The sequence below is a fragment of the Lasioglossum baleicum genome, chromosome 8 (genome assembly GCF_051020765.1).
Source record: "Lasioglossum baleicum chromosome 8, iyLasBale1, whole genome shotgun sequence".
Lineage (NCBI taxonomy): Eukaryota > Metazoa > Arthropoda > Insecta > Hymenoptera > Halictidae > Lasioglossum > Lasioglossum baleicum.
Window position 1 is genome coordinate 4,357,600 of NC_134936.1, and position 18,514 is coordinate 4,376,113.

At 37.0% G+C, this 18,514-nt stretch overlaps 2 protein-coding genes and 1 long non-coding RNA gene across 6 annotated transcripts in view; 1 reads left to right on the forward strand and 2 right to left on the reverse strand.

Annotated features, from left to right (window-relative positions):
• Nucleotides 1-18,514, reverse strand: part of LOC143211706 (uncharacterized) — a 137,186-nt gene that overhangs the window by 96,785 nt on the left and 21,887 nt on the right. The gene's annotated exons all lie outside the window — the stretch shown is intronic.
• Nucleotides 1-18,514, forward strand: part of Nkcc (sodium potassium chloride cotransporter) — a 93,984-nt gene that overhangs the window by 43,365 nt on the left and 32,105 nt on the right. For all 4 annotated transcript variants that reach the window (XR_013009505.1, XM_076429620.1, XM_076429621.1 and 1 more), the window contains 5 exons: nt 765-825; nt 5,532-5,784; nt 9,862-10,115; nt 13,317-13,431; nt 14,693-15,024. Coding sequence is in view for 3 of the 4 variants with exons in the window: in XM_076429620.1 (XP_076285735.1) it covers nt 765-825; nt 5,532-5,784; nt 9,862-10,115; nt 13,317-13,431; nt 14,693-15,024 (1,015 nt within the window). In the remaining variant the exon portion in view is untranslated. The remainder of the gene's footprint in view (nt 1-764; nt 826-5,531; nt 5,785-9,861; nt 10,116-13,316; nt 13,432-14,692; nt 15,025-18,514) is intronic.
• Nucleotides 13,756-14,874, reverse strand: LOC143211707 (uncharacterized). Its single transcript, XM_076429627.1, has 2 exons — nt 14,728-14,874; nt 13,756-14,484 (listed from the first exon to the last, which is right to left on the reverse strand). The coding sequence occupies exon 2, from the start codon at nt 14,431-14,433 to the stop codon at nt 13,948-13,950; it is 486 nt and encodes a 161-aa protein (XP_076285742.1). The 5' UTR covers nt 14,434-14,484; nt 14,728-14,874; the 3' UTR covers nt 13,756-13,947.

Genomic DNA, 18,514 nt, shown 5'->3' on the forward strand with positions numbered 1-18,514 from the left:
ATAAAGTTATAATTAGACTGCGGATGTTTACGCAAATTTTAAGAAAGTGGAACCAAATAAAATTTATTTTCGTTGGCAATAATATTCGTAGATCCAAAATAAATAAAAATCGTACTAAATTCTGTCGAATTTTTGATACTCCAGCATTTTCTAATTTTTACTAGCCATAAATGCGTAAAAGTCTAGTTATAATAAATATAAACTCTAAATATAAGAATGCGAAAACATGCGACTTATTATTTTACATTTTTTCTATGTATATCCGTAAATAGACATTGTTGTTTGGTCTCTCGTTCAGCATTAGCGTCATAACTTGTGAATATGTATGTATATCATTTTTGAAACTACGTTTAGAAAGATAAGATTGACGTGTTGCTCCATTTATAAAACATGTGAATATTTGATTGTTACACTTTGAAACGCCCTGCAGTAATAGATTGAAGGGGATCTGCTTGATCGAGTGGGGGTGTACTATTACCACTGTTTACATACACTCTCAAAATTTAATCAATTATATTACATTTTTACGATCGACCACGTCCAATTTACTTATACATAATTCCCAATTAAGTGGAATATTTGAGGACTGCACAAGGGTTGTCGGCTGATTCAATATTTTAAGGGACTTCCACGCACTCACGAAAAATGATGCTTTCGACGTTAACGAGCTTTTCCTCCTCATTCATCAGTTTATCCTAATTTAATTAACTTTATCTCCTCGCCGACGCCATTACATTAAGTAACAAGAACGTCTCTGTTTGTAGGCTAAGTCGCCGTGCTAAGAGACCATCCTTGAGCACCCTGCACGAAGGAAATCTTATAAAGGTAAGATTGCCACATGTTCTAACGACAATCGTCATAGCAACCATGTTGCGACGTACAGTGAACCACGAAAGTATTTGAACGCACTTTAAAACAGTATATTTTTTTTTATGTTTGGACCAAACGACCTGACTTTCTTTGAGCAATTAGAAGAATTGATTTACTAAGTGACATGCAAAAAAGATATTGACACAATTGCAATTGCTAAGAATTACATGAGAAAGTAAAAGAGGCACCGTTTATAACTTTTTTATTAGAGCCCGTTATGAAAATTTAAAATATGCGTTTTGTAGATGTATGTTAGTTATACTCATGCTGAAAATTTCATCGAAATCGGTTGACGCAGACAAAAACGACACGCATCGAAAGATGCAGGAATCTGTGGATTTTACGGAGGAACTAGCCAAAAGTCTCGAAATTTGGACCAAACTCGATTCAGAATCAAAGAACTTTCGATAAAAATGAGGTAGAGCGATGAAATTTTTTTTAAATTAAAGCTGAAACTTTCCAGAATATGGGAAAAATAGAGAGATTATGGTACGAATGTTTTTTAACCTTGAGAAAATACGTTAAACATGTAGAATTTAAAGAAAATGTGGTTTCTCCAGTACCTCGCGCGGAAAATTTTTTTTTTGACATGCTATATATCATTTCCCGTAGATTTTTTCACGCTGATTTCAAATCTGGTCTCAAAATTTGTCTACGACCTCAGGATTTTGCAAGAAATTGATTTTGTGGATCGCAATATTAAGTGGACACTCTTAAAAATCGCATAACTTTTTAAAAATTGGTCGAAAGAACTTGAATTTTTTAAAAATGTTACACCGACTAGTTCGCTAGAGAATAAGTAAACAAAAATTTATTAAGATTGCAATTGGTAAGAATCATACAAAATTTTAAAAATGATGTTTTGTCAACTTTTTTATCTGGACCTGTAACGATAATTTAAAAAATGCATTTTATAGATTTCGGTAACTTATATGGTCAACATTGCAATGAGCTACATACGTTTAAAGACGAGAGCTTAAGGGTGAAAGTCGCAGATTTTCAGCCTTGCCAGGGCATTTCGCCCTTACGTGATCATCTTTAAACGTTTCTTTCAATGAAATTTTCAATATGTATATAAGTTACCGAAATCTATAAAACGCATTTTTTAAATTATCGTTACAGGCTCAGATAAAAAAGTTGACAAAACATCATTTTTTAAATTTTGTATGATTTCTACCACTTGCAATCTTAATAAATTTTTGTTTAGTTATTCTCTAGCGAACTAGTCGGTCTAACATCTTAAGAAAATTCAAGTCCTTTGGACCAATTTTTAAAAAGTTATGCGATTTTTAAGGGTGTCCACTTAATATTTAAGCTGCAATTCCGACAACTTGCAAGCTTTTTCAAAAATTTGTTTCACGTTGTGCAGCAAGCTAATTGTTCTAACTTCTCAAAAAAAGGTCAAATCGTATGGTGCAATATTAAAAAAGTTATCGTCTTTTTAAGAGTGTCCGAATATTAGTGGGAGTCACTGTAAATGTAAAAATGAAATGTGAGGAAAGAGTGATCAATGGTGGAAGCTATTGCAACATCAAGTGCAGTTATATGCAGGCACATATTTACTTTTTGAGGCGTGACGTTTATCAGTCGCAAGTAAAATTACTTAATGTGATCGTTGTTTCCTCTGAGGACATCTAATTGTCAATTTAATTAACGAGTTACTCTGCTCAGCGAATACAGTTTCATACTTTCTAGTACCACGGAATTTTGTTTATTCTCTGTTTTACTACTTTTCACATTTTTTCTAGAAGCGATGTTCTTTTCTTTTTTGAATCCAGATAATTTTTCGATGACAATAAAGGGGTTTTCAAATTGAAGGTTCAACTTTAAAATACTGAAAGATTAATTTTAAAATATTGGGTTGGCAAGAGAAAGTAATTTCGGTATTTTAAGGAAAAATAAAACCGAATTTCTTTATTCTTTATTGAACTTTCATCAATAAAATATTTTCATATTTATCCTTTTTGGCAAAAAATCACCGGACAAAAGGGAAAATATCTTATTCATTAAAGATCATTGCTTGAATAAAAAAATTAGGCTGTATTTCACCTTAAAATACCGAAATTACTTTCTTGCCAACCCAATAGTTAGTATTGATCGAAAACAATCTTCTATTGATCGTCTTATCAGTCTTGCTTACTTTAAACAATCATTCTTGATGCTTCCTTAAAATACTTCTTTAACTTTTTGTGGTATACGATCAGATATAACCAGCAGTACATAATATTAACCCTTAGCACTCGAATTGTGACTCTGAAGCACCAATATTCTAATAATAAATGAATTTTCAAGTTTAAATAATATTATTGTATGTGATCGAAAAATTTTTCATTATAAAAACCACAAAAATAAACGATAGGTTATTGTACCCACGTCAAATGAAACGGGACGTAAGAGAGCTTTCTCCTTCGCTAACAGTAAGGACGATCGAACTCGTAACGAGAACCTTGAGGGAGGCAGTATATTAGGTTTGCGCAGCAGTAAATACCAGCTGTGAGGAAAATTAGAAAAAGTATCAATTTGGAAATCTTATATTCTCCAAGAAGGTTACCATAAAAAAAACCGATAAAGAGATTGCATTTGATAATAAAATTATATGTATGTATATCCAAACATATGTATACGTACAGGCAGTCATTAAATCATAATGACTTCAAGATTGATTGATTAATGTGTACGATTAAAAAATGTAATAAATGTTAAATGCTTTCGGCGCAACGGTTCGATCGTTTATTACGAATTATAAAGCAATTTTGCTAATTGTCAAACAAAATCAACGTTTCGATCCTTTTCTAGATTTATTTGAACCGCGTTTGCTTTGGGGAAATTAAAGTATCTTGACAACAAGCATGTCCGACACACGTAACCAGTGCCGTAACGAGGATATGAAGCGCCTGTGGCAAGTGTCTACATAACTTGCGCCTCCCCGTAATGCAATAATGACAAAAAAATTAAAAATTTTAATGTAACAAGTTAAATTTTACTAAATGCAATATATTAAATACTATTAACCTCATCAAAATGAGTTGTCTGTATATGCAACAATGTATTTGTCAAGGTATTTGTATGAATAAATCATCTATAACCTAAATAAGAACAAACTTTTATTCATATTCAATGACGACAAAATAAAAGAAATACAAAACATAGGTATATGTTAAAATAATACAAAAACGTAAAACAGTTCGACATATTTTATAAAGTAATTTTTCTCGTTTTTTCATTTGCAAACACATCTATTATATCGTCATAATTTAATGTTTTGGCAACATCTTTTTCAATTGATATTACAGACATGTATGTTAATCGCTCTTGTCCAGTAGAAGAACGATTTTACAATTTTTAATTTGCTACACGAACGTTTGCAGGAAGCTGTTGTTACAGGCTACAGGTAGGCATTGTTATGAAAATCCTGAATGCTATATCTAGATTTGGATACGCGTTTTGTAATGAGAGTTCGTAAATTTTTTGCAAGATTTGAAAAACGTCCAAGCGACCATCAACCGGGTCGGTATTCTTTGTTTTGCGCCTCAAATCCAGTTGCGCCCGTGGCGGACGCCTCTTTCGCCACGGCCGGCGGCCTCGTTACGGCACTGCACATAACACACGTGTCATACATTTATTAAAAATTTAATTTCCCCATAGCAAACGCGATTCAAATAAATCTTGAAAAGGATCCAAAATAGGATCGAAATTATCAAAATTGCTTTATAATTCGTAATAAACGGTCGAACCGTTGCGCCGAAAGCATTTAACATTTATTAACAAAATACCATCGATAGGTAAACATATTTAAAAAATGTAATCGTTGAAAAATCGGAGACTGATTTAATCGATTGATGAAGTTAATCGTCAATCGTTGATTAAAAAGAGAAATCATTGAAAAATGAAAGATTGATTCAATCGATTGATGAAGTTAATCGGCAATTGTTGATTAAAAAGAGAAATCATCGAAAAAAAACGTGAAAGCACGTAAACAGAGTTTGTATTATAGACTAAACTACAATACACCTAAACTCAGTTTACATTTTTTTCAGTATTCATATATTATAGTTTTGATTCCGTATTTCATTTCGAAATTTCAGCAGTTAATCATTATTTTAACAATTATCCGATTGACGATTAATAATCGTTAATCGCAATTAACGACTAAAGTAGAAATTTAACCGTTAATCGCAATTAACAATTAATAAGTATTTAATCGTTAACCACAATTTAACGACTAAACGAGGAGATTAATTGTTAATTGCGATTAACGATTGAAGTAGAAATTTAGTCGTCAATCGTTGATTAAATTTTTGCCCAACTCTGCGGTATACTCGTTTCCAGAATTGTAAGGGTGTGGGATGCGCCTCTCATTTATCGAAAATACAAAGATGGGATTTTTCACTAGTCAAAAGCGCTAGATAAGAGATCAATCTAGCAGTTGTATGCTTCCGAATAATGCAAATTACGCCTCGTAAACGAAAAAATAAGACTTTTGAAGGCGATAGCGGCTTAGATAGATTAAGCATCTACCGTTTTTGGCTACTGAAAAACCTCATTTTTATAGTATTTAGAAATGAGATCGCGCATCCGACACCATTGCAATTCTAGGAAAATGAGTCTATTCCCTTAATTTTCTTCTGTCCGCCACTGTATGAACAATATTTTAATTTCAGGACCCAAACGTAGAAGCTGGTCAAGTTGGCACATCACAACAACACACAGGGATAAAGCTAGGATGGATCCAAGGTGTCCTTATACCATGTCTCCTGAACATATGGGGTGTAATGCTTTTCTTGCGGCTGTCGTGGGTGGTGGCACAGGCCGGCATATTGCAAACCGTCATTATTATCGGAATATCGGCGGCAGTTTGCGTCATCACGACGCTTAGCCTCAGCGCAATTAGCACTAATGGGGAAGTAAAGGGAGGTGTGTTACAGGATCCCCGTTTTCTCGTTCTTTTTCGCTGTCGAAGGCGTGGCAATGTATACTTTAACCACACTCTGAGAATTGTTTTTCCGAGAACCGTGTACTATCGTCTTTAGAGACCGAAGCATGAAATTGCAGCTGCACCACTTTTTCATAAAACTGTAAATATAGACTTCGATCAGGGAACTTGTAAACCTGACTGCAGAAACACTATCATTCAAATTGTGAGCGATTACTATACCTTGTTCTACGTGACGAGGCAGTAAAGAGAAGGGTAGCTCTCTGTCGCACTCGAGCGGTTATATTTATGTTTACTGAACTCGTCTCGGTGGACAAGGTATCTATACACTGCGGACGCGGAATAAAAATTTTGTACGTCAATTGGAAGAAACAGAAGCCAAGTAAAAAGTGCTCTCTGTAATAATTTTTGTAAATTGAATATAATACATCGATATTTATTGATTCGTTTATACTTGTCACTAGTTTAGATTGTTCCTAATTTTTGTTATGAAATGCGTAAAATTTGCAGTCTAGCGTCTTTTTTACAGTTTCACTCGAAAATGCACAGTAGGATGGCTCTTATTAACTCTTGTCAAAATTTTTTATCAAAAAGAACTACATTTTTCGCTAAATCGTATTGATATAAAAGATAATGAATCAACACTGCAATTTCCAAATTTTGGAAAAGTTTATCGAGTTTTGGTCAAACGTTTTTCTCAATTTTTTCGAAAACGGTTTGTTTTATGAAGGAAAGTAATAGAACATGAAAGACGCAGCCTGTCCAGATCTACAGGTTTTGTTTGACATATTTTTCGACGCGGTAAATAGTTTAGAAGATATTCGAGTAAAACGATTTTATGAGCATTAAATTAATTATTTGAATGTTTAATTAATTTCACAAACTTTCCACAGATTTTTCATTAATTATTTGGAACAAGAGTCGAAAATAAAAGTCACCCTAATGAACAGTTACATTATTATATTTTGAAAATTACAAAAATGTATTTATTCAGACTTTTACCGACTTCCACCATGATATACAGTGGATTCAAAAACTATTTGAACATTAGCCGGATAAGGAAGTCAAAAGTGCCCTTAAACCAAACTGAATTGGCAATAGGCCATTTTATAGCTTATCCAAAGAAAATACTTCGTGTCAATTTACAACCCCATATGTCGACACGAGGGGTAATAATGCGATGACAAAGAAAATCAAGGTTTTCTCTTTGTAATTTCTTTTATCCTCTTTAATTGAAAATTCTGAAACATTCAGGCTTACTTTAGCAATTAGAATGCACAACTTTTTAAGAATTTTTAGCTTTAAAATGGAATGTTGGAAAATTAAAAAAATTTTAGAATGCCGATTTCTTGTAGAAGTTATGAAATAGTAAGTTTATATTTTCACAGTTTTAGCATCTCGTTGTGGTTGTTAACATGTAATTCTTTCAGAATCAATTTCTGGAGAATCGTAAATGAAATGTTCAAACACTTCTTGGCGAAGTTTCCGTTTACGTCCAACCTCAGAATTGGATGAAATTTTGGGAATAGGTTCTTTTTTGACTAAAATGATAATTGTCAGAAGGATTTTTGGCGAATCGAAAAAAAATTTTTTTACCATTTCAATGTCACTCCGTACCTTACCGACACCACTCCTGTATTTTCGTATGCGTGGACGCTCCCCCTACCACCCAACCCTAACTAATTCTGATCGCATAATCTTCCCATTGTAGATATTCAATTAATTGGTTTAACAATTGGAATTTTGAAAACATTTTATATTAATTTCCAGAATATACATATTTAACATCTTCAATTAATTGCAAAAATGATTCATCACATCAGCTTTGTTGACCTCATAGCGCCATAAAAATTCACACATGTGATCTATGATTGAATCATCCTTTACGCCACCTCTACTTAGTTTCTAGATTGATAATAAAATAGTAAACAAAATTTGTCGGTAAGGTAGGGACTGACATTGAAATGGTCAAAATTTGTTTTTCGAGTCGCCAAAAATCCTTCTGACAATCATCATTTTAATCAAAAAAGAACCTATTCCCAAAATTTCATCCAATTCTGAGGTTGGACCTAAACGGAAACACAGCCCACTTCTTGAATCGACTGTATGTTGTATGAAAAAGTTAACAATCGTCATTTTTGCGGATACCGTAAATCTAGTGTTAATGATGTAGCACGGGTAGGTGTACTCATAGTATATTACCTCATTAACTGCCTATAGTAGCTGTCACGAGAGAATAAACCCGTGCAAAGACCAGTTTTCGTTCGTTTTTGCGCATCTTCGCCCTAATTGGTCATACTTCCACTCCATACGCCCAATGAAAGTGGGGAGTCCGTAGTGGAGTGAGAGTTGACTGGATCGCTGCGCCCCCCACCATCTTTCAAGCTGTTCTTGCGCGTAGTTGGAAAAGAGAGATTTGCACTTTGATTAACAATTAACGTTTATTAACTTAATGTGCAAATCTGTTGTCGTCAGAATTAACTTTACACAACTGAACACAAGCTGCGCGAAACGGGTCTATTCTCTCGTGACGGCGACTTAGTATATTGCCAAAATCTAATCCTAGACATTAATTTCAATCATAAAATCATAATCGTGCAGATTACATTGCCATGCTTTCGTCTCTATACTGGGTGTCCCAGAAAGAGTGTTGCAAAGGAACGGTGTGATTCCAAGGCAATTCTAAGACCATTTCTGCCTTTGCCAATTCTCGCCGAAACGCTTTGTCTCCAAGTTATTAATGAGAAACAAGGACCAATCAGAAGTGACAGGTAGCACTGAGCAGAGTCGCCAGATGAGGGAAGTGAGCACGAATTGAGTGGAAACAGTTACCTTCGTTCTTCCAGTAAGATTAGTCACGTGCCGTTGTGACACATACAGGACAGAGAAGAAACGCGTCACGTGGCCGGGCCGCGGCGGAAGCGTGGACAGTAGCGTCGTAGAAGGGGAAGGTAGAGTGGGGACACAAGTCTTGATCTGGCGACTCTGGTTGAGCGTGGCGTTGCTGTTGGCCGAGCCAGAATCCATCCGCCGCACGGTGTGATACAGTAATGTCTCTATCGACGCAAAAAGACTGTAGACGCAGGACGCAGAAAAAAATATCCCCTCCACTGTAGTAATCTGATCTCGACTCGGGTATATCGGTGTGAACCACTACTAATGCGACGCGGAAAGTCGCAGTCGTAGGCACAGTTCAAAGGCCCGTGCGTCCTCACAATGTAACACCAATATTTAATCTTTTTTATTATTACTTATTTTTTTATGAAACTCTAGTAAATGTATTTGTGGCATTTTTCTGATTAAAAAAGACCAAACACGACATAATTTCAACTGTATTTAGTGGTTTAATTGACGATGTACGTTTCGGGCGCAAGGAAGGACAGCCTATGGGAAAGAAAGGGACGCAGAGAGTCGCAGTCGCCGGCACAGTTCAAAGGCCCGCGCTTGGTCTCGCTTTACACGCGCTGTCCTTCTTTACGTTCGGCTCGGCCATTGAAGCTTAAAAAAATAGCTACCCGTCTACGCTCGACGCAACCTAATCCCCCCGAGGCTTTTGCGTCGATAGAGACATTACTGTATTTCGATTATTTAGTACAAAACTTACCGACCATCAAAAGTGACTGATGTGTATAGAATTATAAAAATCACAAAATTAAATTTACTTATATTTGGTGCGATTTTTACTATAATATAGACTTGAGTCAAAAAATATATTCAATAAATTCACATGATAACACATTTGCAATTTCAATAATTGTCAAATAAAAAATCTACCATGGGTCATTTCACCCCTCGTGGTAGGTATAGTGTTAAGGTAATTAAATTCTTCATGATGTTGTTTCCTCTTTTTATCATATATTTTGTTGCAACTACTCAAACTCAAAATATGATGATTTCTAATTACTTTAACATAACTTCTACTGTATTGACCGAAAATACGTATTCTAACACGTTTTCTGGAACACCCTGATATTTTTCAAAAGTTTTGGAGTAGGTATACTTTGTTTGTTCACATAGATTATTAAGTTCAATAATGTATACTTCGCAAATATTTCTAGGTGGTATATATTTCATCATATCACGTACCTTGGGAGCTGAATTCGGAGCCTCTGTTGGGATTGTTTTTGCATTTGCAAATGCGGTCTCAGCCTCGATGAACACCATTGGCTTCTGCGACTCAATGAATGACTTACTACGGGAACATAACATGAAAATCATAGACAATGGAGTAAACGATGTCCGAATAGTGGGTACACTCGCACTCATCGTCATGATTATGATTTGTGCAATCGGCATGGAATGGGAATCAAAGGTAGCGTTCAGTTCTATATTATTTTTTATTGCTAACCATGAACAAATAATCATCAGTAGACAGCGGACCTTTGAGCAAAATAAAAATGTTGTGCCTGAATTGCAACAAACTGGAGTGAAACAGATTTTCTTTCTTAATATTAGGTTGTTGAATACGAAATGTCCGATTTTAGAATGCAAATGTTGCACTGCGTTCTGATAAAAAAATACTGCAGTAAAGTTGTAATATTCTGCCAACGGCTGTGTTCTACACGGAGAAATATCATGCAGGGATAATTTTTTGTTTGACTGCGTCTACCGCGCCGACCGCCAGTGTTCCGATCAGTGCTTCGATTGTGCCCAAATTTTCTCGCGCAGGCGCGAGAAAACAGTAACGTATCTACTGTTGGGTAGCATAGCAGCCAGAGCCCTGAGGCAGTTATATTGACGGGAATGTATCGAAATAATCTTACCGGACAAAAAGACTCCAGGACGTGTCCTACGAGTTACAAAATATACACAAATACACTTGTTATAGATTCATTTTTCAGAATCAAATCATATAAATTTTTAAAAATTCTGCGGGGTGCTTAAGGAACCCCATTTTATCGAGAAGCTTGCGTTACGGAGGCTGAAATCGCCGCGGATGCGCGAGAAAATTTGGGCACAATCGAAGCATTGGTTCCGATCAGTGTTCCGATATTGTCAAGGATTTTTCGTGCGATGGATTGCCGCCGGTGGTGCTGCGCGGCCGAAACAGGATCGTATCTATGATGACGAGGTAGTGGAGCCCTGCGCCCTGCGCCTGGAGACAGTTATATTGGCGCGAAAGTATTGACACAATCTGTTCCGGACAAAAAAACTTCAGGACATGTCCCACAAGTTACAAAATATACACAAATACACATGTCATACATTAATTTTTCAGAATCAAATCATACAAATCTTTTCAAATTCTGCGGGGTGCTCAAGGTACCCCATTTTATCGAGAATCTTACTTTACTGAGGCTGAAAGCGCCACCAGCGGCCATCCATCGCACGAAAAATCCTCGACGATATCGAAACACTGGTTCCGATATGGTGCATCTTTCCTCGCGCATGCGCGGCGATTTCAGCCTCAGTAAAGTTAGATTCTCAATAAAATGGAGTACTTTGAGCACCCCACAGAATTTTAAAAAATTGATATGATTGATTCTGAAAAATGAATGTATAACATGTGTATTTCTGTATATTTTGTAACTCGTAGGACATGTCCTGGAGTCTTTTTGTCCAGAGCAGATTGTTTCAGTACATTCCTGTAAATATAACTGCCTCAGGGCCCTGCTACCTCATCATCCTAATATAGATACGTTACTGTATTGGCCGCGCATGCGCGAGAAAAGATGCACCATATCGGAACACTGCCGACCGCGCCGAATGTACAAACGAAGCCGAACGTAGAAAAGGACAGCATGTAAATACGGATCGCGCAGCCGAAGCGTATCGGTGTGAACCACTACTAATCCAATTACAAAACTTCTTTAGATTCCATTATTTTTTAATGGGACTTTCAGCAACTTATTCCTGGCATTTTTCTGATTAAAATAACACCAAACACGATATAATTTCAACTGTATTTAGTGGTTTAATCGACGATGAATCGTGTTTGGTGTCAGTTTAATCAGAAAAATGCCAGAAATAAGTTGGAGAAAGTCCCATAAAAAAAATAATTAAAAATAAAGAACTTTGAGTTGTTGGCAACACAGATTAAAAATAATTCGGTCTGCAAAGGGTTATAATAGGTTAAAAAGAATATAACTGTATTTTAAAATTCTTCTAATGTTTTTACTGCGTTAAATTACACCAGCTCATTTCTGTCACAAATGTATAAAATCCGCTGTCTAATCATCAGATTATAAATGCGCAATACGTTTATATTTACCTGTTTCTCGTGCGTTTTCGCTTCAAAATAAACAAAATTCGTTATCGTGTTTCATTGAAGTTTCTACTGTCACTCGTTTTACGTAACTGTATTTTGCAAAAGTATGTAAAATTCACTAAACCAATTTCATTTAGATCACAACATAGAATTCGCAAACTGAAATTTGGAAATAAGTTACACTTTTAATTTTTAATCAATTCCTCGCGTTTGTTATTATACAGTTGTTATCTTAATGTTATAAAGCGGAAACAGTTTGTAGTTACCAAAGTTAAGAATGGTTATCACTCAATTTTGCGCAATATTTTTTAACGTTCTGCCTATCCTCTTTGTATTTAAAGACGTTTAAAGTTGTTTCTAAACCTACAGATTAGAAATTTATTTATACGTTTACCGTCTTATCGTTATCTAATATCTTTAAAATCTCTAATTAATAATAGAAAGAAAAGGTAAACTTTAATTTACCGGACTCAAAATTTGTGCCTTTCTCCTATAAATTATGATGTATTGGGTATGTAATCCAGTAGATCTGTACCCGGGACGGCTACAGAACAAAGTTTCGATCCTGTAGGATCAATGGTTCAGGAGTTATGCTTGCTTGAAGTTGAGCAATCTGCAGTGTTTTTGACAGGTAAGGGTTCCGCCATATTGGTTTGTAGTTTGTAGTGACTACCACGAGCCGCGTACCTTGTCGCCCCCCTCCCCGATGTAATCACCAACCGACTATCACCTAGCGGCTCTGCTCGGTAAGCGGTGCACGACACTACAATATGGCGGCGCCCTTACCTGTCAAAAACACTGCAGATTGCTCAACTTCAAGCAAGCATAACTCCTGAACCACTGATCCTACAGGATCGAAACTTCGATCTGCAGCCGCCCTGGTACAAATCTACTGTATTACATACCAAATACATCATAATTTATAGGAGAATGCACAAATTTTGAGTCCCGAAAACTATAGAGCAGCCGAAAGAAATGTTTTTAGATTTCTAAATTAATAGAACTAGATTGTTTGATAAAACTAGCAAACGTATGCTTTATGGAACACTTTATTGTTTAAAATAAAAAATTCCGAAGAAAACGAGCTAAGGCAGTTTAAAGGAGTTATTAAATAGGAAAATATAGTTGATAAAAAAACATAATAGATTATAGGCATCTATACATATGAGCAGATATGTTTTATTCTTATTGTATTATTAAAATATTTATGATTATATTTATGTTTGTCCTTTGCTCAATTGAAGTCAATAAACATTATACCCAGGATCACAATTTTTTAATATTGATGTATTCGTTTCATTCCAGGCACAAAATTTCCTCATAGCAATCATTGTTGCCGCCATTTTTGATTTTCTGATTGGTACGATTATGGGACCTTCTGGAATACATAATCAAGCGCAAGGATTCCTTGGATTCTCTAGTAAGTAAAGCTTAAATTTCTTATCTGAACAGTAATTAATGGTTCACTTCTGCAAGATTATAACTGTTATTATAACGTAATATACATGGTGACTCAATATTCCTTCAACATCCGGAAGTGGGAGGTTCCTGAGATCACATGAAGCAACATTTTCCTTTGCAAAAATGTTATCTGCGGCTTTGTTAGGAGAGTTATTGACGAAAAACACGGACCAATCAGAGCGCGACCTAGACGCGAGTTGGCACAGTCGGCCAATAGACAGTTGGCGCGCAGGGCCGACTTGGCCAACTCGCGTCTAGGTCGCGCTCTGATTGGTCCGTGTTTTTCGTTAATAACTCCTAAACAAAGCCACAGATAACATTTTTGCAAAGGAAAATGTTGCTTCAAATGATCTTACGAACCTCGCATTTCTGGCTGTTGAAGGAATGTTGGGACACCCTCTATATTGTATATTTATATCTATCACAGAACCTAGATGCCATTATTTTACCGTAGTGCTACTGTCCTTGAGTTCAACTATCCCGCTCCTTCAGAGTCTCCGATAATTTCTATAGTTTCTTTTCCTTCCCTTCTTTGTTCCTCTATTCCCGCTTGACTGTATTCATTGCTGTTCAGGTACTCCGTCCTCTCTTTGCTATTTCTTTTTATCTCCCACACCTTCACTCTTTCCCTTACGCATTCCTTTACCAGACCTCTTCCCTCCGTCCTCTCCACTTTTTCCTCAAATCTTAACGCTTTCTCTCCTGCTCTAATTCGTACCTTCTCTCTCATGGTTTCCCCCAGTACCATGTACTCTGACGTTGTCCTATCTAGTTTCAGGCACCATTTAATGTATGTCCTTTGTACTCTCTCCAGTTCCTCCTCCCTTCCCTTCCACCGAAATATTTCTGCCCCATACGTCATTATCCCATCTACTAGACAGTCAAACAAAAACATTCTTATCTTAAATTCACCCCTAAATAATCTTTTCCCTATGCCCCATACTTGCCCCATACATACCATACTTGCTACTCTCGCTCTTTCTTTAACATGCCCCGTTACGTCTTCATTCCTCTGGATAAAAAATTAAATATGCAGACTAAATAATATTTAGAATTTCAGTTTTGTTAGGTGTGCAAGAGTGTTGTATGTACATCATCTGAATATAATAGAAAATGCTTCGTGTATTTAGTAGTTAAAGGATAGGTTAATCAAATGTGATAAACTAAAACAGTATATTAATTTTTATAGTTATCCTACACTGATGTTTTCTTATTTCTAGCCGATGTCTTCTTGCAAAACATGGGACCAGATTACCGTTTCTCCGAGAACAGCAATCAAACATTCTTCTCCGTGTTCGCCATTTTCTTTCCATCGGTGACCGGAATTCAAGCGGGAGCTAATATATCCGGTGACTTGAAAGATCCAGCCAGCAGTATACCGATCGGAACTCTTCTCGCACTGCTAATTTCGATGCTGAGTTACCTCACTTTCGTTTTGTTTGCGGGTGGTGCGGCCTTGAGAGATGCCAGTGGCCTCGTTAGCGCGAATAACACAATTGTAAATTGCATTCCAGAAGTCAATTGTACCTACGGATTACACAACAGTTATTCGGTGAGCATAGTTTTAATTGATTACTTTAATACTGCTGTATGTGACTCGGGTGAGCCGCTCGTATCACAATACCGCGAGTATTATGAATCTAATCGGGTCATAAAGCCCATTACATTATGAAGTACCTAAGAACTATTAGAGATGTACTCTGTAAGATATTAACGTAAACAGTAAACGATAGATACAACATACAACTTCTCACGAGGAGACCTTGCGTATCGAGAACGCCGGATCGCAACGAGCTTTTCTGTGGACATAGCTTACGCACCCTCATGAACTATCCAATTGTCTTTAGTCCAGTCAACGAAAAGTTGTAGAGGGAAATGGAAGGAACACAATTTTTAACTTTGGGTCTTTGTTTGGACTAGTTAGGAGATAAACATACTAAAAGTCCCCACTCCTAGGAGGTGAGCGGAGTGCTGGGAGGCACATAGAAGGTCCTCTTTTTCGGATTTCCGCTTATATCTCGGAAACTATGCGTCCTAGCGATAAGACCATTCTATACAAAATTAAAACTGACAAAATGTGCCATAAGATTGATTTCATTCAGTTTTTCGCAATTTCGCATAGATTCCGAGATATCCGCGCTCAAAGTTCACTAATTGTGCTGAAGAGTTAGCTAGTCAAATAAGGCAAAAAACTTGAGGCAATTTCTTTTTCACAATTAGAGAATTTTGAGCGCGGATATCTCGGAAACTATGCGAGATAGCGAAAAACTGAATAGAGTCAATCTAATGGCACATATTGTCAGCTTTAATTTTGTATAGAATGGTATTATCGCTAGGACGCATAGTTTCCGAGATACCCACGCTCAAAGTTCACTAATTGTGAAAAAGAACTCTTCAGCACAATTAGTGAACTTTGGGCGCGGATATCTCGGAAACTATGCGAAATAGCGAAAAACTGAATGAAATCAATCTTATGGCACATTTTGTCAGCTTTAATTTTGTATACAGGGTGTCCCAAAATTCGTGAAAATCCCGAAAGGGGGTGGTTCCTGAGACCATTTCAAGCGACATTTTCCTTTGCAAAAATGTTATCCGCGGCTTTGTTTAGGAGTTATTAACGAAAAACACGGACCAATCAGAGCGCGACCTAGACGCTAGTTGGCACAGTCGGCCCGGCGCGCCAACTGTCGATTGGCCGACTGTGCCAACTAGCGTCTAGGTGGCGCTCTGATTGGTCCGTGTTTTTCGTTAATAACTCCTAAACAAAGCCGCGGATAACATTTTTGCAAAGGAAAATGTCGCTTTAAATGGTCTCAGGAACCACCTCCTTTCGGGATTTTCACGAATTTTGGGACACCCTGTAGAATGGTCTTATCACTAGGAACCATAGCTTCCGAGATATAAGCGGAAAATCGGAAAATGGGACCTTCTACGTGCCCCCCTGTACCCCGCTCACCTCCTAGGAGTATGTTTACCTCCTAACTAGTCCAAACAAAGTCTCAAAGTTAAAAATTGTGTTCCTTCCATTTCCCTCTACACCCCCCTTATGAGCATTCATTGACTGGACTATTTAGCCGCCAACGCGAACCCGTTTTCGAGAAAATCGATTTTGAAATTGGAAATCGGATATCCCAGGTTCGCGCCCCGTACGGGGACATTTTTTTTTTGTTTCTTTTTCGAAGTTTTTGCAATAATGTACAATAATTTTACAAGAAATAAGCAACAAATTAAATATATTAACAATATAAGCCGAAGTACACCCCCAGACGGACGGTTGGTCCGTCCGATACAGTCACTGTATCGGTAAAACAGCGACTGAATGATCAGAAACATACAGTAGCGCTCCTAGCTAAAAATGTCATGGAACTGATACTTGTACCGAAACCCTCCGTTTAGGGGTGTACTTCGTACTTTTCAAACTGTGTGCTTAAACACGTATAGTTTAATATAATAAAGGGGCATCGTTAAGACAAACGTTGGCGGTAGACCCGAGCAGGTATATCTCGTTTTATGGTTAAAACCGTTACAGAACTCTCTTTCGTACTGCGTGAAGAAATACACAGCAAAAATAATTTTCGTTATAATACTTACCACAACGAATATTTTTGATTTTTATCAAACATATGTCTTGTACATCGTAAAACTAGATTACTTTTCATTTATTTTATTAAGAATAATGTGTAGCACATAGAAAAATAAAAAATACAATGAAAAAAAATATGTATGAAAAATGCCGACACGGGACGCGAACCCCGATCAATCTCGTGGTATACATTCGCTCAACCCGCTCGGCCACCAACCGCTGTCACATGAGGTTTTCACTTATCGATTATCTCGAAAACGGGTTCGCGTTGGCGGCTAAAACCAATTGGATAGTTCATGAGGGTGCGTAAGCTATGTCCACACAAAAACTTGTTGCGGTCCGGCATTCTCGATACGCGAGGTCTCCTCGTAAGACCGTAGACCACGGTGCCCGTGGCGTAGACTGGTCTGGTCCAGTGTCGCCCGATTGACGTCCAAACGGATGTTATGTGCTCTCCTCCTATCCCCTTCCACTATCCCATTCCAGCACCATGCGCACAGACTCAATCGCCGTCGCGCACGCGCAACGTGTCACATATTAATCTGGTCATCAGAGAGGGGGTACTTGTATTCCCCTCGATTTTCTCAACCTGGCGACACTGGTGGCGCGAGAGGGATGAAGTTCGACGGTTACAATGTATGCGTGTGCGTCGCATTATAATACTTATCACAACGAATATGTTAGATTTTTATCAAACATATATCTTGTACATGGTAAAACTAGATTACTTATCATTTATTATATTAAAAATAATGTGTAGCACGTACAAAAATAAAAAAGGAAGTGAAAAAAATATTTATAAAGAATGCCGACATGGGACGCGAAGCCCGACCAATCTCATGGTAGACAATCGCTCAACCCGCTCGACCACCGACCGCTGTGACAAGAGATTTTCACTCATGGAATATAACACACATGTCGCATTTCAATATCGATTGTCTCGAAAACGGGTTCGCGTTGGCAGCTAAAACCAATTGGATAGTTCATGAGGGTGCGTAAGCTATGTCCACACAAAAACTCGTTGCGATCCGGAGTTCTCGATACGCGAGGTCTCCTCGTCAGTTGTTATACTAACGTTCCAATGTGTCAGTGATATATTACCAGAAGCAAATATGCCTAAACGGTCTTAGGTTTTGCAATATTAGTCTGGTCCATAAAATTTATACTTGACATGAGCTAAACTTCACCTGACGGGACCAAAAATTTTGGACTTTTTTTCGTATAGACCTGTAGATTTTGACAAGAAAATGCCAAAAATCCAAGTTATGATGTTAGGAATTCACTGTTTCAAAAGTTATACCAACATGGCGGCGCTCTTAAATAACTTTCAAAAACGCTTAAAATCGTTCAACTTTGACCCCTTGCACTACTATTCATTTTTTGATTACAGTGATTAGAAATTCAAAAGCGTTCAAAATTTCAAAGAAAAAAAAAGAAAGTTTTCGTAGAGCAAGGGGTT